Genomic DNA, 27,185 nt, shown 5'->3' on the forward strand with positions numbered 1-27,185 from the left:
AAATTTATATTTTTAGAGGTATTCGATCGTTTTGCTACTTCACTGAAATCCATCCAATTATTATTATTATCTTATTATTATTATCACTTCTATATAATCTATATCTTCTAAGATATCGAATTTCTCAAACTAACACTTTTTTTAAACCGCAACTATTATCATTCCGTCACAAAGGATCCTCTTCCAAAGAAGCCGGTTCTTTCTTGATATGATCAATTCTTTTTTCTCGTACGGAGCCTTATAAATGTACTTTAATTATGAAATCGAATATCAATTCTCTTCCATATCAGTTCTCCATTTCACGGCATCACGTTCGTTGGCCAAGAAGAGGTCCAGGGCGCAGAATGAAAATAAGCATCGACCCGATCGGCGTCGAATCATCGCCGATTCTAAAGATAAATTCCGCGGTGCGGTGTACGTTTTCACAGGCCCGTACGTAGAAAATCCTCAGCGTTGATCTTTCTGTGTGCACACATCGATGGTGGTAGGGATACAACGTTCGGGAACGAGAAGGAGCAACAGGCAGAGAGAGAAAGAAAGAGAGAACCGCATCCTGGCGAAGCGACGTCATTTTCGTCTTTTACGATCGCGAGGAGAGAAGCCCGCGAGAAAAGGTGGGAGCCACGACGAACGGTTGTAGCCGAAGCTTTCAGCGGCCAGTCGAGACTTAGCCTGCGAGTCAGACGCATCCCAGACGACGAACGAACCTGAATACTTGCCCCGTGAGTAAGCATGTGCACTTTTTTCAGTCCGTACCACGTCCGATGCACAACGAGTTTTCGCCTTTCGACCTCGCGTTTCTTTCAGGACCTTTCCTGGATCCGCACGATCGTGACTCTAGTTCCCTCTAAAATCTGTATATGGTGTGTGCTTGTGTGTGCGCCTTGTGTGAACGAGGAAAGTGATGTGTGTGGGTACGCGAAAGTGAAGAGGGACCAAGGAAGAATTCGAATAGAGGCGGGTGATCTCGTATGATATCGTGAGAGATTTCGCTTTTGCAGTTGAACCAAGTGATAAATGAAACTTGGATTGTCTTGGGCCTTTCGTCTCTTTTTTGATTGGTAGTCATATTAAGTTTAAATTGTCGTAACTGGAACGTATATCGAAATACGCCCGCATTCCACGAAGGCAAGTTTGAAAAGCGATCGGTTATTATGCAAATTTCGGCGCTCGTTTCGCAACGTGGTGGCCCGCGACTTGTTGTCACCCATCGTGCAGCCACGGTGATATCAGAAATATGTGCGTGTGACTCATGAAAAATTTCAAGTATTCACGCGTAACCGCTGTGACAACATTGTCCCAGACTACCGATCTCCTTGGTGTACCGGGAGTAGACAGGAATTTCTAGCTACGAGATAGCAGATCGCGGTCACGATGTTGTTCCGGACGCTCGCTGATAACGAATTCTCGAAAGAACGAATGCACGCGTTGCTCTATATTATCTTTCTTTTTTAATATTCGGTGCGGAGGATCGATGAAATCGTCAGAGCAATCGTGCGATCCTAGAATCGATGATTCATCGATTGGCATCGGTTGGCAATGATAAGTCGAAAATCACTAGCTCCACAACTCGTTATATTTGTGTGTTTTATTTTAATCGAATAAATTTATAAAAATATTCGATTTCTATTTCATGATCTAGGTCGTATTCTTTTACAGACGAATTTCTTATTTGCTCCAAAAGAGATGTAGAACAATCTTCATTCGTAACGTATGTGGATTGTGCAAAAATTTCCAGATCAAGTGTCAGAAATCGTAACGATAGTAGACTAAGGTAGGGAGGAAAATTTTCTTTCGAACGTAACAAGACACCGATCCGAATGGAGTAACGAAACTCGGCTATGCGTAACCCGAAAAGGTTCGACGGCAGGCGACTAGCGACGATTCCACCCTCTCCTCTCGCGTGTAAAAATAACCCTCTCCTTTGATACAAGCTTCTTTACAATCCGGCAGCTCGGCTTATTTTTTATTCAAAGTTATTTCGACCGAGTGCTCCGTAACTTTTGGTAGGTCTGACTATCTATAATCTATAATCCAAAACGAAAGTTATTATATTGTTAAATTAAATTTCACATTTCGTTTTTGTGATTTTATTACATTTATTATATTTATGATAAAAATAATGGTGTCATTTAGGTTAGACGGTATTTAAATTCCACAGAGTAAAGGAGAAGTGATGACGCGAAGAGGTTCATTTCTTCGGAGCATTATGTCTAGAATTTCTGTTTCTTTGAACTGGTTGGAACTCTGTTTTTTTTCTCTCTCTCTTTCTCTTTCTCTCTCTCTCTCTCTCTCTCTCTCTCTCTCTTCTCTTTACATACCTGGTATCTCTGATTACCAGTAAGCCAGGAATCATACATACTCGCTCATATAGAAGATATGATACGAAAACAAGAATTCAAGAACCAAACTTCATTCTCTTCTTTTTTATTTAAATACCAAATTTCATTTTCAAACCTTAAAAACTGAAGAAAGATCAAAGAATGATGTCCTTGATTAAAATTTCACTTCTGACCGGTCCAAAAGGAAAACACGGTTCTAAAAACAGTATTGGTAGGAGTGTCCGAAGGAAACAATGTCTGGAATGTTTCCACGAAGAAAATTAACCCGTTCGTGGCTCTGTCCTGTTGGCCATATCGGTCTCTCCCGCTTCTCGCGATGCATCGGTTTCGCTCGTGTAGCGAAACGAGCGCATAAAATGCGAAAGAATATCCGCGAAGGATCTTCTCCTCGGTTTCGCCTCGGTTCGTCCTGTAGGATCGCATACCTGAATGTCTGACGTCACGAGTGAGGAAGAAAGACGCCTTGGAGCAGCGAAGACGTTTGATTTTATATATACGGACACGGTACAGAGCCCGGGCCTTCTTGAGCAAGAACCTGCCTCTATAAATAGGATATCCGGTCGTTCGCTAATTATACTTCGATGCATGCTGTCCGCATAGCGAAAACTTGCGCGAATTCTCTGTCGAATTCTGCGATTTCCTCGACAATTATCATTGCCACGTCTCTAAGGACAAGCGAGATGTTGGAACGAAAAAAAAAAAAAAAAAATGGAAGGAAAAAAAAGAAAAAAAAGATGTCGAAGAAAAATGAAAAAGCATAACGATTAAAACGGAACGCGGTTAATTGCATTCGTAATTCGTCTCACGGTCATTGAAATCTGCAGCGCGATGAACGCGCGCGAACTCGACCGTTCTCCTTGGGAATCGATCGAGTTCCGCGGAAGAAAATTAAAAAGTACAATTTTGTCGATCGAAGATAAAGCGTGTATGGGAAGCAAGATGATGAATACGTATTCAAGAGCGCAAGTATGATAATTGTGACGCTTCGATAATGTTGTAGATACGTTTTTTTTCTCGTGAACGAGTGAACAAACTAAACCGCCACCATGGACGCGATCAAGAAGAAGATGCAGGGAATGAAGCTGGAGAAGGACAACGCGATGGATCGCGCGTTGCTCTGCGAACAGCAAGCTCGCGATGCGAACGCGCGAGCCGAAAAGGTAAATTTTCAACATTTTCAAGTTATTATAATGCAAAGAATAAAGCTTATGACGAATTGAGAACTTATAAGTGACTTGATATAATATAAAAAAATCGTAAACGTCTGTTTATCTCTCATATGTAGTACAGAATAAAAATAGCGATGAATAATCGCATCGTAATAAAAATGCGATATATGATTGGTAACCGCGTTCAAAAATTTTAATTATAGATTCGGAATTTTTTTGGTGCCTATATAAATCGCTATAATATAATTTTACGGAAATAAAATATTATTATTATTGTTTGTAGTAAATGAATTGTTCGATATATATTTTTTTGTTTAATAAAGGCTGAAGAAGAGGCGCGCGCCTTACAAAAAAAGATCCAGACCATTGAAAATGAACTCGATCAAACTCAGGAGGCTCTTATGCAGGTCAATGCCAAACTTGAGGAGAAAGACAAAGCGCTGCAAAACGTAAGTTAATTGTAATGTTCATTATTAAATAATTTAAATTTCAAATTATTTAAGTATTTTTAATAATTGAAGTTTACTTAATTTACATAAATTAGAAAAAATTGAAAAATTCATCTTAAAAACATTTCAGTTAAAATAAAAACAATAATTTCTTTCGAAAAAACGTAAAAAAAATAAACTCAACCGGTTTTCAAAGGTGAAAACCCATAATTCTTATCAAACAATGTGCTGTTACCGACAGAGTAATGACGTTTAAGCGCCATAAGATGTCGCAGCAATCGTGCGCAAGCGCCTCACGAGGGATGAGTAGATTCCTCGCGAAGTAAGCGCACAGTCGAGCGTTAGTACGCGAAGCTGCCGTTTCGTTTGTTCGGCGGTTCTCGGCAAACTTCGGTTTCATATTGTAATTGACGGGTAGTAGGGGTAACCTGGATCGAGCATAGAGTAATAGACGGAGAAAGAGAGAGAGAAAGCAAGATAGAAATCAGACCAGGACGGTGCAGTGAGCGGAGACCAGCGTGTCTCCTCTCGTGCATGCGTTCGCTTGTCAGGACTGTGTGTGTGTGTTCAACACAAAGAAAGAGACAAAAAGACGTATGCGTGGCGCGGTGAGAAACGTGTTACGAACAGTGACAGACAAGATGGCGGTGTACTTTGTGCAGTGGTAGTAATAGTGGTGCGTAGAGCACATTAAAAAGAGTAGTGGAACGAAAAGGGTTAGTAAAGGGTTGGCAGCTGGTTAGTATGGAACCAGCTCTGACGTCGACCACGAGACGTCGCGGTCATCAACATCATCCGCGACACGCTACGCGCCGACGTCTCGACGCCTCCAGCAGAGGACCCGCGCAGTGTGGCCCTGCTGATATCGTTAAAGATACGGCGATCAGAAACAACGAAACATCAACAACTACAACGTCACCGAAGCTTGATGAAAAAAGCAATGTCATCGATACAGAATGTTCCACTGCGGTGACAGTGCCCACAATCGGCACGAGGTGGCTTCGTGATCCGACGGCCACAGTGTCCACGAAAGATGTAACATCGAATGAAGATTCTAACAAGATAAAATATAATCTTGAACATGATAGAGAAGAAAACATCCGTCATAGGCTCGCGCAGTGTAGCCTGGATGTTCTTGACGAACGACACGAACAATTTGTTCGTAAAAGAAACGAAAATGAGAGCTTTGATAGTTATAAAATGGAAAAAGTATTGGACAATTCTGAATCAAAATCATGTGGGAATGAAATATGTGAAAATGAATCTGATGAAAAGAGAAACAAAGAAAATTCGCCAGAGCCTGAGCACGCGGTCGCGAGGGCTCGCGGTGATGGAAACTCTGACGACGAATCAACTAATGTCGAGGAGGATCCTGAACTTGCTGAACTTGCTAAATTGAGATGTCCTAGCGAAAGAACCGAGGTACAAGCTGAAAGAGAAGCTAAAAGAAGAAAAAGATGCGCTGATTATCCTGGATTAGCCTTTGGATGGTCTATATTCTCCAGCGATACAATGATGAAATTCGGTCTCATAAGGAACGAATTGCAGAATATTATGGGAAACCAGCTAAAACGGGTCAGTATCGTATGATACAATGTTGACGTATCCGGTATGTAGATATGTGTAATTGCATGCAAGGTCACTGCATGATATGACCTTGATGCGCTTTAACGTCGGTCAATGGGTTCTTGTGGGTTATTCGGTCATTGATAACAGAACAAGATAGTCACCTATCAAAATCTCGCTTTCTCTCTCAAATCATATACCGTCCATATTTTTGTCTCTTTTGCGTTTTTTGACTTACACAACGTTTTGTCGAATGAGGTAATTTTCATGAATTCGATACCTTATATGGTGAAGAACGGGTTAAAAATACGTGCGCAGTTAGGTTAGGTGATCTAGTGGTTACCCACGGTGACGTTACAGACCATTTAATCGTTGCTCGAATAGGTTTACGAAGTAACAGACAGTTCTCGTGTTACTCTTTCTGTTTTAATTATACGCTCTTTTCTACCGTTCATCCTGGAAAATAATCGGACCGCCGCGAATACTGATTAGAGAAAGGCCGATTAAAACATCGGAATTTCTGTCGTTGCCAAGTGGAAATCGAAATCAGTTCACATTATCGTGCGTTAAATGAATAATGTATTACTATTTATGGCGGTCATATAATAATACTTAAGAGATTATTAACAGTGAGACTTCTTACGGGTCTTAATGATGCTCGATCGTCCGACAAAGAATACTTATTGTATAAGGTTACTGAACGAAGACAATGGGTTAAACATGATTCCAATTGGTACGATAAATGGCATTCTTATTTAGCCGACACCAAGCGACTAGTGCAGTTAGCGGGAATCCTTAAATTATTTACAATCATATTTAAACGTCAACATTTGCGATATGATGTTTTCATCAATCCTTTTTTAGTATAATCCCCATTTTTCGTTTAAATATGACAGGTATATGACAGGTATAAATATAACAGGTATAAATATGACAGGTATAAATATGATAGGTATAAATGTGACAGTGAATGCAATGCTGCCAAATTTGGAAATTCACTGATTGTACATTATATTTCAGAAATAATTTAACCCAGCAACAAGAAAAAATTTGCTATAAAAAATTTTTAGATTTATAATTCATATAATTTTCTTCTTTCTCTTTGATAATTATTAAAAATCTCTAATATTTTTTAAATATTTCTAAAAAATTTAAAAATGATTATTCAAATAAAAAATTATTTTCATACGTAAATATAAAATATTTTTGCAAATCATTTTCAAAAACGAATCCCACCTTGCACTTGTAATATGTTAAACATGAAGAGTATTCGTCAACATTCTAAAAATACATAGCTGTTAGTATACAGATCCAGTAACTCTTTTATTCTTACACTTCGAAAGAGTATTGCGTAAGCATTGCTCCCAGAATGCGTTCTTACAAATCTGTTTCGTTATGAGCATTTATAAACCAGTGACAAAACAGAAAGTTGCAAAATATTCATAGCATATTGCACGGAAATTTGGAGCATGTCTGCGATTTATTGTCGACCTTTGAAACAAGATCCGTTTCTTTACCGTTTATCTTAGTCAATGTTTACACGTCACATTTTCTACGTTTTCACATCAATGTGCTGCCATCTATGCTTGCATTATTCGCATAATCATCTTATGGATGAATCTGTAAATTCTAAAATTCAAATTTGATTGATTATTTTTAATTCGATATTAATGCGAGATTTGCATAATGTTTAAATTTCAAATAGAATAATTGAATATTAAATAGATTCTGTTAGTTTTTTAACAATGCATTTCAAACTTTATTTATATTGCAATCATTTTTTAATATTTTATATTTATATTTTTTTAACTTTTTGTATTTTATTTAAAGAATATTTAATTTATTTTTTGCATTTATATATAAAATATGAGTTTAAAACGATTCGATAGCTAATAATAATTATATTTTAATGTAATTTAATTTTGTTACACATAATAATTAAAATTAAAATTAATAAATATAAATAGTAAGAAACTTTATAAAACTCATAATCTTGCTTAAAACTACATTGTAAATTAAATTGATTTTTTTAAAACTATATTTTTGAATCAAATGATTGCAATATATTTAAAAAAAATATTAAATTAATGAATATATAATTTATTTCTTACTTACCATTTATAATTACGCTTAAATATCATAATGGAATATACATATTACTATTTCAGTTAAAATTTAAATTATTATTTAATTTAAATTCGTTACATTCAATTTTTTTTAATCGTGTCTTTATTAAATTCTTTCTGAAACATATAATAAAGTATAATTTATTATTAGATATATAACTGTTGTACTATTTGATCTTTATTATTATTTAAATTTGCGAGTCACTCATTCATCATACCTACTTTTAGTTATAAAATCTAAACCGGCAATCATTGGAAACAATCATTCTGTCGAAGAAAGATTATGTTCATACTGAAATTATTTGATGCGTAGAATAAACGTGCATTGCCCCTCATTACGGATGAAAAAGTAAAAGAAGTGAAACAACGCAGGAATTGTTGTCGACCGTCCATTCGAACGGTTGGGCGCGCTCGGGACGGGCGCGGTATTTCCGGGGCTCTGCGCGCGACGACACGTCGATCGGCGTAGCGATACTTGGCGTGCGCATCATGCTTCGTGACACGGTCATGAAAAGAAAAAAAAATGATTAATCAATGAACTAAATGTTTTTAATAATAGACATGATTAAATACAAAGCATTTGAATGATAGTATCAATTGGGACTTGGTTAAATGAAAATTTTTTATTAAATATTTTGGAACAGGCGTCGTTAAGGGCAAGGGACTATTTGATGTCCGCACAATGTTAGCGCGCATGCGCGTCCTGACCGGGGGCAGCCATCTTGCTTTCCAGTCAACAGCAGCCAGTGGTCGTCAGTGTACGACAGCTCGAAGGCTACGAAACTCTCTTTCGCACGGGTACCGGTCGTTTCTCGTACCCTGACATACTTGGTCTTCGTACTTCGTATTCACCGGTTATCTTAGATTCTTGACTTTTTGTTTAAAGTACGAATATTACCTCGATCCATACACGAGATTCGTAATCGCGACGTTTTAAGTGAGAAAACGCTAACACGCGCGAATATTCAGCAGCATGTCGACGCAAGTGCAGGGCACCCTTCTCGACGTGCTCAAGAAGAAAATGAGGCAGACTAAGGAGGAAATGGAAAAGTACAAGGACGAGTGCGAGGAATATCAGAAGCGGCTGCAGGTGGAAGTGATACGCCGCGAGGAAGTGAGTGAAAAAATTACCTCATGACCATATCTCTTCCAGTTCCATCGTACACGAATTAAGTCGACTGATATAGAATTTTTAGTTAAGGAGTTATGTTTCAAGTTTTTCTTTCATTTCACTTATTTCCGTGGCATAACCTATGCGATATCCTACAAATCCATTGATTGTTATATGATGCTTGAATAGCGACATGAATTGAGTATACGACAGGAAGAAATTCAGTGAGTTTTGTTGATTTGGATACTTAGTATATATATTCATGTGAAATGCACAGATTCTAAACACGATTGATTCGTCTCGTGATCGGCTCGTTCTGCGATTAATTTCATTGTGAACTCATACTATATGATTCGCGGCGTGTCTTTACCGGAAATATGGTGCTCAACTTCATGGCATTCGTTTGGAAAAGTATCGATCGGTTCGCGTCAGAGAAATTTTTATCAAGGATAATGGATAAAGTCAATCAAACGACATCACATCTGATATGTTAATTTAAAAATGTAGAACACCAATCGTCTCCGAATCGATGGACTTTCGATAAAAATCTTTTTTTCTTTTATACAAAATGCCAGAGCCGGCATCCACAGCTATAGGATCGATCGTGAGTGTCAGGCACGTCGTCGTCAGGCTGGGTTGTGCCTCTGGAGAGGGCAGTCAGGGAATATAGAAGGGATACCGACTCGACTCACACTCGAGACATTCTTGATACAACGAGAGGACTTACTTGAAAACTTATTTCTTCTATCCTTGAGTCTTTACTAAATAATTCTAATTAAATATTTCAAAAAACATAGTAAAGTTATTTATCAAGAATTAATAATTAACGCAATGCGTTAAACCGTTAGCCGCTTAACTCTTAACCGATCGTATCACTCATTTTCAAGCTGACATTTATCCATATCATATCATTCGCATGAAAGCATGCGGGATTGTCGGTCAATTTTTATGTATATGATTTTATGTCATACGATCGTACAACGATTCATATATGCAAAGTTCTTTCTGTAGTATTACTTCCACAACATGATCTGATAAGTTTTTTAGGACAATTACATTTGCATTGATTATATATCAAATGTAAAAAAAATTCTAATTTATGTTTTTTAATTATTTCGTTATGAATCAAGAATATAAAAAATTGAATAAAAATATATAGTAGTTTATTTAAAAAATATTTTATACAAACCTCATAAATATAAGCATGCAATGTACTTTAATAAAGGAAAGATCGATGAAGAGCGAGGGTGTAGTCTAGGTGTAAGCGTTCATCAGCCTCGATTTAACGGATTTACACCACAATCTTGTTTTTGCTCTTTTCTTTTTTGCTGGCAGACTGGTGGAACGTAATATGCATAGCTTCTAGTAAAGGTAGTCGCTGGAAATATTCTAGTATATAAAATATTCAAATATTATGAATAATATGTATCATTTAAATTATTTAAACACAATGGCTTTAATCTTCTATTTTTTTTCTGTGTTTATGATTTTAAATTTAAACATTTCTCTCTCAAAGTCAAATTTCAATCTGTACGAGTTATCTATATTTTTTTTTTCTTTTCGATCATTATAATGCTATAATTGAATTCATGATCAAGTTTCAAGAATCTATTAGATGAATGACTTGAAATTTCAAAGATGAGCATTGGCACAAGAAATTCGTGTCCAATTCTATCTAACGCATGCTTACGCATCAAAAACCATTGTTTGTCTTTTTTTGTACTAAGAAGACATTACTGACTATTTCTATATATATGTATATAACCATATCTGTCTCGTATTATTTATGTTTTATTTTCTTACGGAATGTTTTATTTTCTTACGAAGACCCTTTCATCCCTTGTCAAGAAAACCTATCATAAACTTTAATATCCTATTCTTTCATTGTGACTAATTTTGGTAAAATTATTGATGAAAGAAGTAATCAAATCATTATCTTCTTTTCGTAAAACAGACATATAAGATGTCTAAAAATATTCAATATTAAAAAAGTATTTTAAAAGAAAATTATCTTTATTTTATTATTATATTATATTTATTGTTTGTTTTTGAAATTTCATTTCAATTAACTAATAAATAATCTCTAATAAATATTATAAATTAAATAGGTCACAAATTTTAATTATAAACTTTATTAAATTAATTGTAAATCTCTATTACATAAAAAATTTTCATTATTTTATATAAAAAATTACTAAATTATATAAAATTACTAAATTATAAAATTATTAAATTATATAAAAAAGTCTGTTCATTTTTAATTTATAACGTTATTTTAGATTATTCAAAATCATTTCAAATCATTAATTTTTTTGTTACTAACGCTATTATACAGAAAGATCATTTATCTTGAAAATATAAAAGAGTCAGCACAATATACATCTTCTAATTCATTCTAAACAATTATCAAATCCTCACTCTCATAAATCAGTAACAATTACAAGGAACCATTTACGGTAACAAAGGCCATTTTCCTTGCGGATTATACCTTGTAGATTAACCTTGGATAGCCTCCGAAAAATGTCAATGTATGTATTTCCAGTGACGTTGCTCACTTTCTGCCGCTGACGTGTCGCTGTCCTAAAAGGCCAACGAATAGAAGCTCGGTGAAGCTTCACTAACAAGCTTTTGTCATTGAGCAATGAAGTGCACTGCCGTGTATGCAGCTCCCCCGTTTATTTTTCTTCCTTTTCTCTTCTTCTTCTTCTTCTTCTTCTTCATTCTCTCGTCTAATAGAAACTAGATAACCAGCGCCCGCCACATTGTGAAGATTTATCTCGTGGTATAATACCGCGGGTTCGGTTCATTGATTTATCCGACATCGACAGATTTAGCGCGTATCGTGAAAGTGATATTACGTACGAGCTGTACGACAGCACGTGGCGTCTCTTTTATTGAGAAGTTTATATAATCGAACCTTGATTGTCATCCTAGGGATAGATTTATTAATAAACAAATAAGCATCGACGTATTATCCATCTTTGTACTCCATTATAATGTAATTTTTATTGATTTTAGCATTGATTTTTATTGATTACCAATTAATCGATCAATGATATATTTTTCATTGGGAATGTTTTTAAAAAAAATTAGTGTATGATGTTTCTTCATTTCCGATCTAATATTTTTGAATTCTTATTTTTGAAAAAAAGCGATCCTGCAAATTAATTGAATGATACCGTCTGAAATTCGGATTAGATTATTAGATTAATATTAAAGCTATAATAGTTTTACATCTCAAATCAATTTTTTAAAAAAAATTTTTAAAAAATAATATCTAATTACTATTAAGGATGAAATATTAATAAAAATAAATATAATAATTTTTAAGAATTAAAAGTAATTTTTCTTTTCAACGATTATAGGAAAATAAAAAAATAAAATTAATTCACTTAATTTTTTAAAATATTGTTAAATAAATTCATCTAAATAACATGTAAACAGTAGTAGAATCGTGTTGAATTAACAGAACGTAATGGAAGTAACGGAGGGTGATCGTTGGCGGAAGTTTGGCACACTTACCAACATTACCTACGATCGACGAGACCTGTTCGGCTGTGCTAGTATGCGTGGGCGTGTCGGTTTCTTCCGAATGCAGAATCATAGATGCATAGCTTGATAGAATCGATTGATCGGTTCTATAACGGAAATACGCGAGACCGGAAGTGGCTCGTGCGCCAGGTTAAAATATTACACACCGTGACGGATTATTCCGGTCGGTAATTTAACCGACTATATGGTCTGGATACGAATTATTATAACATTGTACGAACAAGCATAGGCGTAAACTCCGGTTTGTATGAATCATTTTAAATAAAAGGAACAATGATATCAATGAAGTTCGTGATAATATAACTTTCGGATTTGTTTACACTTTCAAAATTGAATGATATAAAACGATATTATTGTAAAAAAAAAAAAATAAATTAAAAAAAAAGAATAAATTATACTACAAATTATATTAATAAAAAAATAAAGTATACATTGCCTTAATTTATGTTAATACAATTTAATAGTTTTCAATTGTTATTAAATCGTTGACTTAAAACTACAAAACAAATGAGTTAAAAGCAATGTTAGACAATATCTGAATGAAAATTTTTATCATTTAATCATGAAATTATAGATAATGGAATCAATCAGTAAACTCCAATTATACGAATTGTTTGTCTTTTATCATCGATTTCAAAATTTCCTATTTTTTCGCATATTGCATAAATGAAGGCAATGTATTAATCAATTCTACGAAAGATATGATAACCAGAATCACTAAAGGTGTTCTCGTTATCGTTGTTTTCGTTATGAATTTCTATGCGTCATCGGTCAAGAAGGAGTGTCGAATCAGTCCGGATGTGAAATGTTAGTGTGATCGAAGAGTGGCACGTGCATGAAAGCGCGGGCAATGCCTGGTTCACGCACATTGAATTGGGATTTATCCGCACAGCGTACAATCGATGCAGGTGCAGCCGCAAACGAGGACAAGAGCCTCGAATTGCGTAGAGACGAATACATACGTAATCAAGCGTTAAGCAATTTACATTTGTAAGGGCGTTTGACGTAATACAGTAAAACGATGAGACTCTCTTTTGAATGATTTCGAGTCTTAATTGGAAAATGTTTTAATCGTCTCCTGTATTATAAAGGAATTTATTCTGAATAGATTAATTTAAACTCTTACAAATGTAATTTCCTTTAGAAATTGTTTATTTATTATGAGTGTGAATCATAAATTTATCGATAAAGATATCGATATTGGATTAACTAGTAATTAATCAGTAACTGATTAAAAAATAAATGTTGATAAATTTTTTTACAATAAGCTTACACGTTATAAATAAACAATATTTACGAATTTCATTTATCATAATACATGAAGTTCTTTTATATAATAATTTAAAGAGAAAATATTTTAAAATAAATATATAATATTATAATAATATACAAAATAACAATGCTAATTTCATAGAAAATTATTCTAAATAAAAATTTGACTAATATCTCCGTGAAAAAAAACAATGATTTCTCTATTGAAAATCACATCATGAAATAGGAATTTATATGAATATAATTATTCGAAATCAAGTTTTATGTTAGATATTTAATTCATATTAAGCTATTTTTTAAATTAAATAAAATAAACATAGTTTTGTTTATTTCATGATCAGATGATTTTCCATGAGACAATCGTTCCATTTCTAAAGAAGAATACGAGGTTACTCGCGTGCAAATGCACGTGGATGCTGCGAAAAACGTCCATTCAATTAAATCAATTGTAGCTATGAGCACGAGCTCTAAAAGAAGGAAACTAGGGTCATTGATATGCGAACGGAGTAAAGACCTTGGCGATCTCACGACTGATTCGTTCCTAATTGCGAATCCTAATCACGTGTTATGTGATCGTGATCGCTAAATTTTTATTTTTTTTTCCTCAGAAATAATTCTATCCTTTTTATATATTTATTATTTTTCATTTCATTTTATTGATTCTTTTCTTCGTTTAAAATGCAAGGATAAAGAAATTGGAAAAATCTGTATCGAGTTAAAAATAATCGATGCAGTCGCTGTCAATCAATGACGATAACTTATCTAAAGTTTAATCTTAACTTTGTTCGTTTACATTACGTTAATGAATTTATTACAACCTTGTAACTCACCAGTTAAAAAATTGGAACGATAACTATTGTTTTTACAACTATAAAGAGGAAGTGTATAATGAGGATGTGTCATTCATAAAGTCAAAGCCTTTCACTATTATAATTTTTATCAATGCAAATGTTGTCCATTTTTAAATCCCGTTTTATCACAGTAGCTTAAAATGTACACGAATAACAATAAATATTTTTTATCTATTTATCAAAATAAAAACAAAAAAAAAGATAAAGAAATATGAATTTCAAAAATCAAATTTCAAAAATTATTTAAAAGATCTTTGATCTAAAAATATCTTTTCCTTTTTTTATAGGCTGAGTCCGAAGTAGCCGCTCTGAATCGTCGTATCCAATTGTTGGAGGAAGATCTCGAGAGATCGGAGGAACGCCTTGCAACGGCCACTGCTAAATTGGCAGAGGCGTCGCAAGCAGCGGATGAGAGCGAACGGTAAACGAATTCCACATTTCTATAGTTTCTCCGCAATAATACTTGGAGTATGTACGACCACGTAAATCTTATAAATATCCGTTCGTTGACGTATCTTTTTTGCTACGCACATCGATGGATATTTATAAAAAGATTTATAAAAAGAAATTGTTCAGTACAGTGACTATGTAACTCAATGGACAGATAATAACAATCTCCTTCCTCAATTGATTCATAAGTAAAAGTTCGATTAATATTTTTTTCGATATTTATGAGATTGGTGTTGAATTTGTTAATGAAACTTGAAAGTTATAGTCTTATTAGAAAGTATATGTAATGGGTTATTATTGTCCATCCTCTATGAGATTATGAGACTTTAACGTGATGGCTGAAAATTTTTAATTCTTCATAATATCTATTATTTTATTCTTAATACATCTTATAAATATTAGAATAACATATAATTCCTGAATGTGAAAATTAAATTAAAATAAATATATTATAGCTAACACGTTGAATTTTCTATTGAAATTATTGTAAAGGAAATTGAATTTGATCTATAAAATATTATTAATTTTGTTGTGAGAAAATTTCAATTAAAATAATTTTTTAGAATTCAATAAAATAATGTTTAATTATTTAGAATAATTAAATTATATCTCTTGTTTAAAAATGAAAATAATTTTTAAATTTTTGCTCAAATAAGTAAATTCTAATTTTAACCAAATTATTATTACAATAATTTCAAAAATAAATGTCAATCATTTCAAATGAAATATGAAAAATGTCGTACATTACTCCAAAAGGAAACCAAATCTGTACGTTTAAAGAAATCGAAACGAAAGAGCCGACAATATATTCTCGAATGATCTTATGTTCTCTATCTATCTATAAATAATCGCACAATACTGTATTGTAATGTTTCGCGGTTAATACCACGCCGAATATAGATCTTGAAATAGGTTATATTTATATGATAATGGAACCCGCACCCAGACATGAATTACACACTACATATCCAAGGTTGCTTGCGAACTAGCAATTACACTGATTTTATGAACCGTGCATTTTCATTAGCTCGCGTAAAGTGGTTAATTATCGATAGACCTGTTTCAGAATATGATGCAATTACATATTACGCGAGCATTAAATTTAATTAACACTTGATCATTTGATTATAGAAATGTGGAACACTTTATTTTTCTCACATTTATACATTTCAATTCAATCTGATCGAGAAACGTCAACATGCTTTTTCGTTTTCGAATTTCGATCGACGTACACGATATTATTTATCGGTAGGATTAAACTTTTCGACGTTGAAAGAACTTCGAAATTATTTTTCCATTACAAGTTTTCATACTTATTGATCGATTCAAATCCTGATTATTGTTAAAATAAAAATTATTGATTAAATCATGATTTTGAAGCTTCAGAAAAGCAGATTCATAATTGATTTGACACGTATATGAAATAGTGTAGACATTGATAACACATGATTTTCTTAATTCCTTATCCCGGGAAAAGAAGTTGATAATCATCGAGAGATTTGCAAATTTTATCGTCAAGAACGATATTTTATCATCGCTTTTGCGATTCGAAATAATAAAAATTCTTTACGCGAGTTCTTTATCTGAAGAACGATGTGGATAAAATTCTTTTATTGGAAATAATATTTTCAAAAAATAACGTTTATTTATAATTTTTAGAAATATCTATATCTACAGATAATAAATGCTTGAAAAATTATATCATAGCTTAAATAAAAAAATGATTTTTAATTTTATATTTAAATGCCTATACATGTTGAAAAATTGGAAGATAGTTTTTTCGCGACCGCAAAAAAGAAATTTTCATATGTCGATGATTTTTCTTTCAACGGCGACCAAACCGGTGCTAAAAGTCGAATGATAATCGATCGCTAGGATACGCAAGGCACTCGAAAACCGTACCAATATGGAAGATGACCGGGTATCCCTGCTGGAGCAGCAGCTAGCACAGGCTAAACTGATCGCCGAGGAGGCGGATAAAAAATACGAGGAGGTGGGTCACGTACAGCGAACAAAAAAAAACAATATTTTTACAGCAATCGTTTGGAAGCGAATTCTGTATTCATTCTGACGAACTGAGATTCACTTTATAAATTTTAAATCGATTTCGAAAATTTCAATAAAATTTATTGAAATTCATTTGTATTTTCGTAACAAAAATCAAATTTAAATTTTGAAACTTTGGCCAATTTTTCTTTTCCAATATTCTTTTAATAAGATTTTCAATTAAATATTTTAAGAGAAAGTTTGGATTAAAATTGATAGGAAGAATTATGTATATTAATTTAGTTCATTGAATTTAAAATTAATCACAGGACAGAAAATAACTTGTTCAACAGGTTTTCGTTGCAAAATGTCGAAATATTTCATAAGAATTACGAAATAAAATTATATCACGCTTTTCGAGGGAATGAAAGTTTTCTAAAAGACGAAGGTTCGTCAAAATAAATCATTGAATTCGCTCCTACAGGTAAATCTTTTCAGGTAGTAACTCGAGCAGGTAGCTGGAGAGCAGTGCCGTAACCAGTCAACACGAAACCCCATATCTCTAAACGAGACAACGATCGATAATTTAAAAAAAATTTTTCCTTCCAGCGATATTTCCATTCGTAATGTATGTTAATCCCGATTCTTTGTGATAATTATTAAAGAGCCCGCAAGATTCTCGAGAATCGCAGCTTGGCCGATGAAGAGCGCATGGATGCCCTAGAAAATCAGCTGAAGGAGGCCAGGTTCCTTGCTGAAGAAGCTGACAAGAAATACGATGAGGTTCGCGAGCCCACGACTGACAAGCGTGATGGCTTCAGTGACAATAATCATGATAAAAATAATGATGATAATAATAATGATGATGATGATGATGGTTCCTAGTTAATAGTCGAGATAATAGTGCCTAACCCCATAACTTTCTGTCTTCTCTTTGTGTGTTCGAAATCACCGTGGCTGTAAAATACGAAAAAAGAATCTATTCAAACGTATTAATCGAGTATAAAGTAAACGCGATATTCGTCCTCGATAATTTAATCTAATCGACATACGTATTTCGATTTTTCCTTGAATCGTTCGAATATATTGTTTCCAGAAAAATATTTCGATCAGAATAAAATTTTATCGATAGTAAAATTCGTAATAAACTACGAAGCAAAACGGGGTTGGATGTCTTAATTTGCTGAAAGTGATTTAACGTAAACAAAAAAAAAAAAAAAAAAAAAGAAAAAAAGAAAAAAAGAAAGTAAAGAACGAAAGAAGGAATAAATGATTATTGATCGTCTGTGATTTTGTCAAGTAAGTGAAATACGATCAATCGTATAAGTGCAGTGTTTGAATAAAATAATTTTTTCGGGAATAATAAAAAAAAGATAAAAAGAATAAGATGAATAGTGATACATGTATATGAATAATATCAGTGTCAGGTGTTTTGAACGCGACTTAATGTTAAAACCGCTGTATATCTGTGATTTCCAAGTGTTTGTTGGAACCAAAAGAAAAAAAGGGAAAGAACGAAAAAAAAAAAAAAAGTTTCAAGTGCCAGTTTCCTAAATAAAAGATAAATGAATAAAAATTTAATTTGCATATAAAAGATCATCGTCTCTCGATTGTATACGGAAAATTTGAAGAATATCGATAGATCCGCGGCGTTCGATTCGTTTAATCCGGAAACTGGTTCCGCAAAATATGATTGACGCGTTCTGTGTTGTGATACGAATAAGACCATATGTTTCTCGGTCTCCTACGCGATTAAAATGGTGCTGCTTTTGTCCAAAGACTCCCCATTTTCGTTTTTTTGTGGAATTCGGAACGTAGCTCAGAAATATCCCAATTGCAAAATCCATCTGTTATGGTAGGTGTTACGTGACGACGTCGAAGTTACAAAGATTATTAAATATTTTAATATTTATATAATTTATTTTATATAATTTTCTTTTTCTTTTTTTCTTAGATAAGTGTCTCTATTGTATTATAATATTTTACATATATTTTTTACGGAATTTTGAATAAATTTTCACGCTGCAAGAGTTGGTCTTACATAATAAAATTATAATAATCCATGAAACGAAATTTTCTAATACGGTTGAAAAAAACAGTTCGATAAGCACAAACGAACCATGAATATTGTATAATACACTTGCTAGTATTAGACAACCAAAAAGAAAGTTCCATTACAACGCCAAATCCATTGAATTTATTTCATGATGTATTCAAATGGAAAGAATCTTGCACAACGAATAATGGATAGTTTTTACGAAATCCATATCGTCGATAGTTCTTCAGCACAAATTTATTTAAATTAAAACGCATCGTTGTAACTTCAACGCGTCGATATCCTCTCCCAATAACAAAATCACATTCATTATTTTTTTTAAAATGTCGTTGGATTAATAAGTATCAAAACTAATCAAGTTTTGCAATATTGGTTTCTTAATGTTTGCAGTGATATTTTATCGATTACAGTGGAATCTCAAACGCTTGCCCCTTCTAACTGCATAACAATTATTGCAGACGGAGTGACAGAGGCGAATTCTAACCGACGATTTTTATTTATTTTTTATTTTAATAATAATTGCTTATCATTGATTGGCCCTCTGTCTCTAGGATTTGCGAATGTTACGTAAACTTTCGTTAAATGGCAAATTTAATATGATTACGTCATACTGATAACGCATGATTGGCTCAAAATAAATTTCCTTCGAGATTTCGCGAATTCTAATCCTTATTTCAATATTTCAATTAGATATAGTCATTTTAGTTCTATTTAACGATTATTTCACATCAGATATAATTGTCTTGGTTAGTTCTAGAAAATTTTCGCAATATTTTTTTAAAATTTTATATATTAATGCGAAGAAATTTGTAGAAAAATGGTATTATTATATATATTGTAGTAAATTTATCGTAGAAATTGAATTTTGAAATTTTTGAATACTTATAGTAATATATCTTAATTCTATTACGATCATTAAATTTACGTTCACTTTTAATCTTCTTTAAAAAAACAAAAGAACTTCAAAAATCTATTATCGAAAACCGATTCAAAGAATATGGAAAGAATTTATTTTTCAAATCAAAAATTCTCATATCTGTACCATTTTTCTTCGAGATTCTCTATGTAAAAAAAAACAAGGATCCACAGAGAAACGATCGAACGATTCACGTGGATAAACACTTCTTCGAGAGTTTGCGTCACATTCGCAAAGTTGCATGTGTGAAACGAAAGGTCGTCGGTGGACGAACGAAAGGGACATTCCATCGAGCTATGAACAGTTTTATTCCATCGTATTCATGTAAATTCTCCTTCGTTTTCCACCGTGACCTCGCTGTCGCCGCGTTGTACGAGTATTTCCATTCATTCGTGCCAATCTCTCTAAGAACGAAGCACAGAAATCTCTTCTCCCGCTTCGTTTCTTATCTATTCGCTTCTCTCCTCTTTGCGAGATGCGTTCTACATCTGGAAGAGGGTATCCCGATAAAGATTACCCGAACGTGTTCCAACCGGATCGAGACATGAATACGATATTATCTAGAATTTTGTTTTAAATTCAAAACCTCTTTGTGCCGTCGCGACTTCGTGCACGTTGTCGCAAAGTTAAACGTATTTTAAATTATTCGTTTCTCGCCGAGCGGACGAATGAAATGGTTCGAGGCACGTTTCACGGTTAGTGTTTCACTGGTTCAATATTTGCGATTCCATCACGAATGGGATTCGCAAGAACGCGGAATACTATTAACCCCTTAACCAAGTGAGACGAGTTGGCGAGCTGCTGCTGAAATATTTGCAAACGAATAGGAAGACGATTAAGAGATTCCATCTTTTAACTCGATTCGTTCCAATTGGTCAAGGATAGACGATTGGCATTCCGCGAGAAGACACCGAAAAAACGTATAGAACTGTGCCAAAATCGAAAATAAAGTTGAAAACGGAATATCTTGTTTGATGGTGGAACGAGGAAAAAAGTTTGGATCGGAATTGGTTTCATAATGCAAATGGAAATAATCTTTTTAGATCAGAAAACTCGATATATTCCTAAATTAATATAATTGAAAGCTATACGCTTATATACTCATATTTTTATACAATTCAATTTTATGTCTATTGTTTATTATTATATTGTTACCAACCAATATATTTAGACAATTGTTGCATTTAGTATAATTATCTTTAAAGCAGCAGCTAATATTAATTATAAATAATTAATGAAACGATTACACAGTTTTTTAAATACAAAATTCTTCGAATAATATTATATAAAAAATTCCATATCAATTTCAATTCAAAAAAAAAACTGCATACTATCCATTAGTTTCATTTAGTGTAACTTTAATCAAACTTTTTATATTCCATTAAAGCTTAGAAATCAATCAAGCAATACCGATCGATTAACCATCAAACAATTCCACTCGTCCGGATCGCGTTTATCTTTAGAAATTCGCCACGTTCAAGGGTAATGTTGCAAGAAAACCAGACTTAACCGAATCGATCGAACGCAAGTTAGACACAAAAGGAGCTGGAACTCTTCCAGTTCGTAGACCGACATCGAGCCGGTCCGGAATCGCGTTGATCTCGACTGTGAGGCTGTGATGGTAGTAAAAGATCGAGACGCGAGATCGTCGATCTTGGCCCAGATGCCGGCTTCGAGACACGCGAGACACGGATTGGCGAAACGAAAAGAGTTAGAGAGAAAGAGAAAGAACCCTAAGGTGTTGCAGAAGAGAGAAAAAGACAAAAAGGGAACATAAGGAAAAAACCGTGTGTATGTGTCGTTTATACAGGTCGCCCGTAAATTGGCCATGGTTGAGGCCGATCTAGAACGTGCCGAGGAACGTGCCGAAGCTGGAGAGTCGTAAGCATCTGTTTTTCAAAGAAAAAAATCGAATACTCACACCCTTTTTTTGCATTAACATTGCCTTTTTTTCAAGCGTGCGTCAACGATCGCCAATTTGTTGTATCCTCTTATTTTTAGTTGTGTTTTATCACGTGTACGTACCCATAGGGTTGTGCACTTTACTATATGTATACACGCAAAGACATTGTTCATACGTGTTTATGATGATTAATGATATGTAATCACGCGTGAAAGTGTCTAACACATGTTAACTGGTTTGTTCGTTTGATTGTTGTCTCTTGATTTTTTTTTTATTAGGAAGAGTTTTGAAGAGTTTTATCGATTGGAGGAAATTACAAGTTGATTCGTAATCAATTGCTATTAGCGTCACGGATCGATCATACATTTTGATCGAAATGTGTTGCTTTTAAAAGAGAAATCTCAGTATTCTAATAAAGATGAAAGAGGAGAATTTATAGAATTTAAAAAATATAATAATTTTTGATATTTATATTTAAGATTTCTCTTTGAATTGATAAATCTAAGAGAATGGAAACCAACAATTTAATGTGCAAATGTCATTATCTACTTATACTTTGTACGATTTAATCGAATTCCATTCTCTCGGATAAAAAATTTTTTTTAAGAAAGTTTGAGCAAGATTTAAGTCACGATCAAGTAGCCTGGTGGACCAATGGAAAAGAGGAGGAGACTGGATAATTTGCATGCGTTTACGATATACTTTTTGTTTTCTTGTATTTTACTTGAATTTTCTTTCTATTTTTTTTTTGTTCGTCTCTTTTTCTTTTCTTTTTTTTTTATTTTTTTTTAATCCTTATCATCCTTGCTTTCTCGCATGACACGTGTGGCTGTTGATCACAGGTCGCCAGAAAACTAGTCATGATGGAACAAGATCTCGAGCGCGCCGAGGAGAAGGCGGAACTTTCAGAAGGGTAAGTAGTTTGTGCATGTGTTATTTGTTCACTTTTTTTTTTATTTCTTTCCTTTAACTTAAGCCAATAAAAGCTTGTTTAATAAGGACGAATGTGCTGGTCGATAAGAAATCAATATAAAATTATCATATAAAGTATTTCAAATTATTTTAATGAAAAATGAATAATTCCATCCAAAAATATTTCGCGTACTTCGATACTATGAATGATGATTCTATGAAAATTCTTTATTTTAAAATAAAATTTAAATTTGAAGTCGTTATAACACTTTAAAATTCAAAGAGAAATTTGTAAATTAATTTATCGAAGTATTTCTTTCTTCTGTCATTTTCTTTAAAATATTGGTATCCAGAAAAGAATAGAATTTTGTCTTTCAAACAATTTTAAAATTACCTGTATCGTACAATAATATTCGAACAATGACCTGCCATTCGTTCACGCTGAAGAAACACGTTCTCAGGTAGGAATCTAATATAAACCTGGATTTGTAGTAAATGGTTCGTTCATTTTGCAGGAAGATCGTTGAGCTCGAGGAAGAATTACGCGTAGTTGGCAACAATCTGAAATCCCTTGAGGTCTCCGAAGAGAAGGTAAGTACCGCTAGAAACGAGTCACGACAAATATCTACGAAATATCGAATATATATATCTATTTCACTTTCTCCTTCTTTCAAAAATTCTTTCCACGTTCGAACTGCGATATATATTATATTTTCTACATTTTAATCGATATGTCTCATAATCTTTCATGTACTCATACAAGTATTTGGATATTTCTTTTTATACCGAGAAAATTAATTTTATATTACAAATAAAAAAAGATCGTTTTATTATTTATTATTACTAATAAATTTTTAAATAATTGTTACTTTTAGTTTGTCATTAATTTATATATTTTAATTACTACAATATCCAAATGCTTATAGCGCGTTATTTAAATTTAAATGTTTCGAATTAAATGACTTTAAATTCGCTTTTCCCAAAATAGATGTTATATAAAATTTATTTATTATTCAAATAATCGAAAAATGTTATGTCTATTAACACTTGAATCATTTCTATCGCGCAGCAAAACCTCTGCTCCTTGGGAAAAATTACATCCTGTGAAAATTATTAGGGAACAAAGAAATCAGCGGAAAAACATATTCTCCGTGTAAAAGAAATATCACGCGATTTCACAGTAAATGAATAAATTCATTGTTTCGAGGTGCAGAGGTTTAATATCGTTTCAAAGAATTCAAAAGATAAAAGATAAAATATAATGCGATAAAAATGCAAGAAAAAAAAAAAGAAAACGTAATCGCGCGTCGATGGATCAAAAAATAAATTTCCATATTGAGATGCATAATGTTCACGTTACTGTATCATAGGCCAACCAGCGTGAAGAGGAGTACAAGAACCAAATTAAGACTCTTACCTCTCGCCTAAAGGAGGTACAAATCCTTTTTGAGAGTATTTTGCATCTAATTATTTTCTTTTTTTTTTACCAAAGTGTGATTTGTCGTCGCGAGTTTTACTAAATCATTAACTCATTCACGCTCATCCCTCTTTTTTCTCCATTTATGCTACTTTCCAATCTTAACCACCATTTTCTATTTTTTTTATTTTTTACTTACTCTTATTTTATTTTTCTTTTTTCATTTTTTTTACTTTTTTTTTATTTTTTTATTTTTTTTTAATTTTGTAAAGCTAACATGAAGTCGTTTTTTTCTCTTTTTTTGCGCTTGACTAAAAATAGGCGACACAGAGAGAGGAGACTTTCGTGGGCCAGGTGAAGATATTGGATAGTCAATTGAAAGAGGTAAGTAAGACTCAAACCGAAGAAATGGGAAGATTCTTGAGGATTCTCGAGACGCAGGAGTTTAAACATCGCGAATTTTTGTAAATAGAGAAATTTAAAATCATATCGATCTATATTCTTATCTCATTTTCTTTTATCGAATTAGATAATTTTTAATTTCTTTTACATTGTATATATTAAATCCCTTTATTGCTATTTCTCTTTTGATTAGATGCACATTCCTCTTTTATTTTGTACACAACATTCTGCGCTTTACGAGTTCAGTTTATTTTTCGAAATTTTACATATTACGCATAAGTACGAACGAAACAATCAATTATAAATATCAATAATCAATTCTTCCCGATAAGCAACAAATGGTCGAATTTGTATCGAGGTATGAATGTTTTCGATGTTCAGCCATTACTAAAAATAAAAAAAAGAATATTATTATAATTAATAACGTGTGCAGTTGACTAACAGTTTCTTTTTTTGCTAAATTTTTATTGAAATTAAGAAAATTTGAGCATGGAGTGAAATTTTACTAATAAAAACAAAATGACATTATCACGAATCCGTCGATTTTAAAAAAAACGTATAAAGAAAAATAAATAAATTTATCTCACTATATATTGTATTTTTCAATATATTGTATCTATTAATCGTGCTATTTGATAAATTTAATGCTACGATATATATGCGTAATACGTTTCTTTATAAATTATTGCTAATAACGCATGCACGGAAGTATAGTTTTGTAGATAGACACGGAGAAATTTTAAAATCGACGACAAATCACGTGAAAGTGACATAACGCGAATAACTAATCCGTTTTTCTTATTATCACAGGCTGAGGCTCGTGCCGAGTTCGCGGAAAGATCGGTGCAGAAATTGCAGAAGGAGGTCGACAGGCTCGAAGGTGCGTATTCATCAGGCATTTATATTTTCGTTTCGCGTGATTATGGTCAATTTTTCGTTCTCGAGACTTTTACTTTCTCGAACGGCCCATTATATTCTTTCATCTCTACAAATAGCGTATGGAGAATTATTTTATTTTCCTGATACTTTAGTTGTATTACTTTCTAGCGTTAGAGATTACATTCTTTGTTAGAATAAGAGAGAGAGAACTACGAATCGGATACGTTAATAGTCGAAGGGAGCAGTGTAAGATAGTATAAATTATAGTCTTAATTATACTCGTGATAACTTGTTAGGGATTTATTAACCAATAACATTGCTTATTTCCAAATTGACTAAATATCCCAGTTTGTTTGAGTGCATTCAATAATTAATAGAAATGCAAACGACAGTCATTTGGAGTTTATGGATAGGAGAATTTAATAAAATATGATTTTATTTAATGAAAATCCCCGTTTTAAATATAATAATATTACTAAAAAAACAATAAAAAAAATAATTAAAAAAAGAAATATTTCTTTTTATAATCATTTTTCTATGATTATATTTGTGACTTGTTTTTTTAATTATATGTTATACATATATAATAATATATTGAAAAATTTTGATTATAATTATAAAGAATTTTATTAATGGATATACTTCATCTAATAAATCAAACGATCGATTTTTCTCCATCTACGAAATAATTATGCCTGTCGTATGCTCTAAAAAATAAGAAAGATATTATCACGTGTTTGCCGATTTTAATACTAACGTCGACGATGATGACGATCTAAAATAACAATGACGTAATATGGTCGTGTTTCGTCGTCTCGTGTGAAGTATGCATTTGCTCAATGATCGACATGTTTCCTTTCTAACCCTTTACAACCCCTTGAGCGTATTTCCATGATCGAGGAAATCGCTTCGCGTCCACTTTGTGTCTTAGTGTGCGTGTGCAGCCATCCTCTAACCGGTGATCTTTCCAGACGACCTTGCCGCCGAGAGAGAGAAAAACAAATTGCTGCAGGAGGAGATGGAGGCCACCCTGCATGACATCCAGAACATGTAGATCATGTCTCGCGGCTGATAGAAAGACGAGAGAGAGAAAGAGAGAGAGAGAAAAAATAGATATAGTAACAAAAAAAAAAGAAACAAAACAGAAACGTTCAAACAAAAGCATACGCTGATACTAGGAATATACGATTCCTTTGAAATTAAAGGAACAAACAGAAAAGTAAATAAATAAAGTAAAAACGCATGGAACACGTATTCGAAAGGGATGAGGGAATCGGAGAATGAAATGAATGAAATCGAATTAAAGGTGGAAAGTTAAAAAAAAAAAAAAAAAAACAAGAGAAGGGGGAAATATGATAAAGGAAAAATATCGTTGAAAAAGTAAAGTACACGCTGTGCGATGTGAGCGCTTTTGTGTGTGGTGCACACTATCAACGAAACGATAAAAAAAAGAAGAATGAACAAAAAAAAAAAGAAAAAAAGTCTCATACAGTCTCTTTTAGGCTAGATTCACACATCTACCATTGTAAACGCCCATCTCAAACAAGCGCCCCGGTTATGCAATTCTTTTTTCGTGTGTGTATGTGTGTGATGCATGTGTGTTATATGCTGCTGTTGCTGTCGCTATTGTTGCGTGTATGTGTGTTTTGCGTGCGCGAGAAATCGAGGGAAACCAGACGACATATAGGTAGAAAAAAGAAGAAACAATGGATATTCCAGTATAAAGTGTAAAGTATAAAAAAGAGATAGAGCGTGCGGTTTGTCAAAGGGATTTGAAGTTATTTCCCTTTTTTAATCCGTTCCTTTTCTTTTCTTTTCTTTTTTTT

At 33.1% G+C, this 27,185-nt stretch overlaps 1 protein-coding gene across 14 annotated transcripts in view; it reads left to right on the forward strand.

Moving 5' to 3' along the window:
- Positions 1–453: 453 nt before the first annotated feature.
- The window catches only part of LOC122714117 (tropomyosin Per a 7.0102), a 31,631-nt gene continuing 4,899 nt past the window's right edge, over positions 454–27,185 (forward strand). The window contains exons 1-10 of one of the 14 annotated variants that reach the window (XM_043935179.1): positions 454–722; positions 3,343–3,502; positions 3,835–3,960; positions 14,726–14,859; positions 16,764–16,881; positions 22,592–22,662; positions 23,177–23,252; positions 24,400–24,462; positions 25,291–25,360; positions 26,331–26,710. In XM_043935179.1, coding sequence (XP_043791114.1) covers positions 3,389–3,502; positions 3,835–3,960; positions 14,726–14,859; positions 16,764–16,881; positions 22,592–22,662; positions 23,177–23,252; positions 24,400–24,462; positions 25,291–25,360; positions 26,331–26,413 — 855 coding nt within the window. In that variant the 5' untranslated portion in view covers positions 454–722; positions 3,343–3,388 and the 3' untranslated portion in view covers positions 26,414–26,710. Of the gene's footprint in view, positions 727–3,342; positions 3,503–3,834; positions 3,961–4,213; positions 5,536–8,379; positions 8,767–14,725; positions 14,860–16,763; positions 16,882–17,539; positions 17,658–21,656; positions 21,728–22,591; positions 22,663–23,176; positions 23,253–24,031; positions 24,095–24,399; positions 24,463–25,290; positions 25,361–26,330; positions 26,711–27,185 lie in introns of those variants that run through there. The other 13 variants (XM_043935178.1, XM_043935182.1, XM_043935177.1 and 10 more) reach the window with 13 other exon arrangements.

The sequence above is a fragment of the Apis laboriosa genome, unplaced genomic scaffold, assembly GCF_014066325.1.
Source record: "Apis laboriosa isolate Shangri-la unplaced genomic scaffold, ASM1406632v1 scaffold280_cov157, whole genome shotgun sequence".
Lineage (NCBI taxonomy): Eukaryota > Metazoa > Arthropoda > Insecta > Hymenoptera > Apidae > Apis > Apis laboriosa.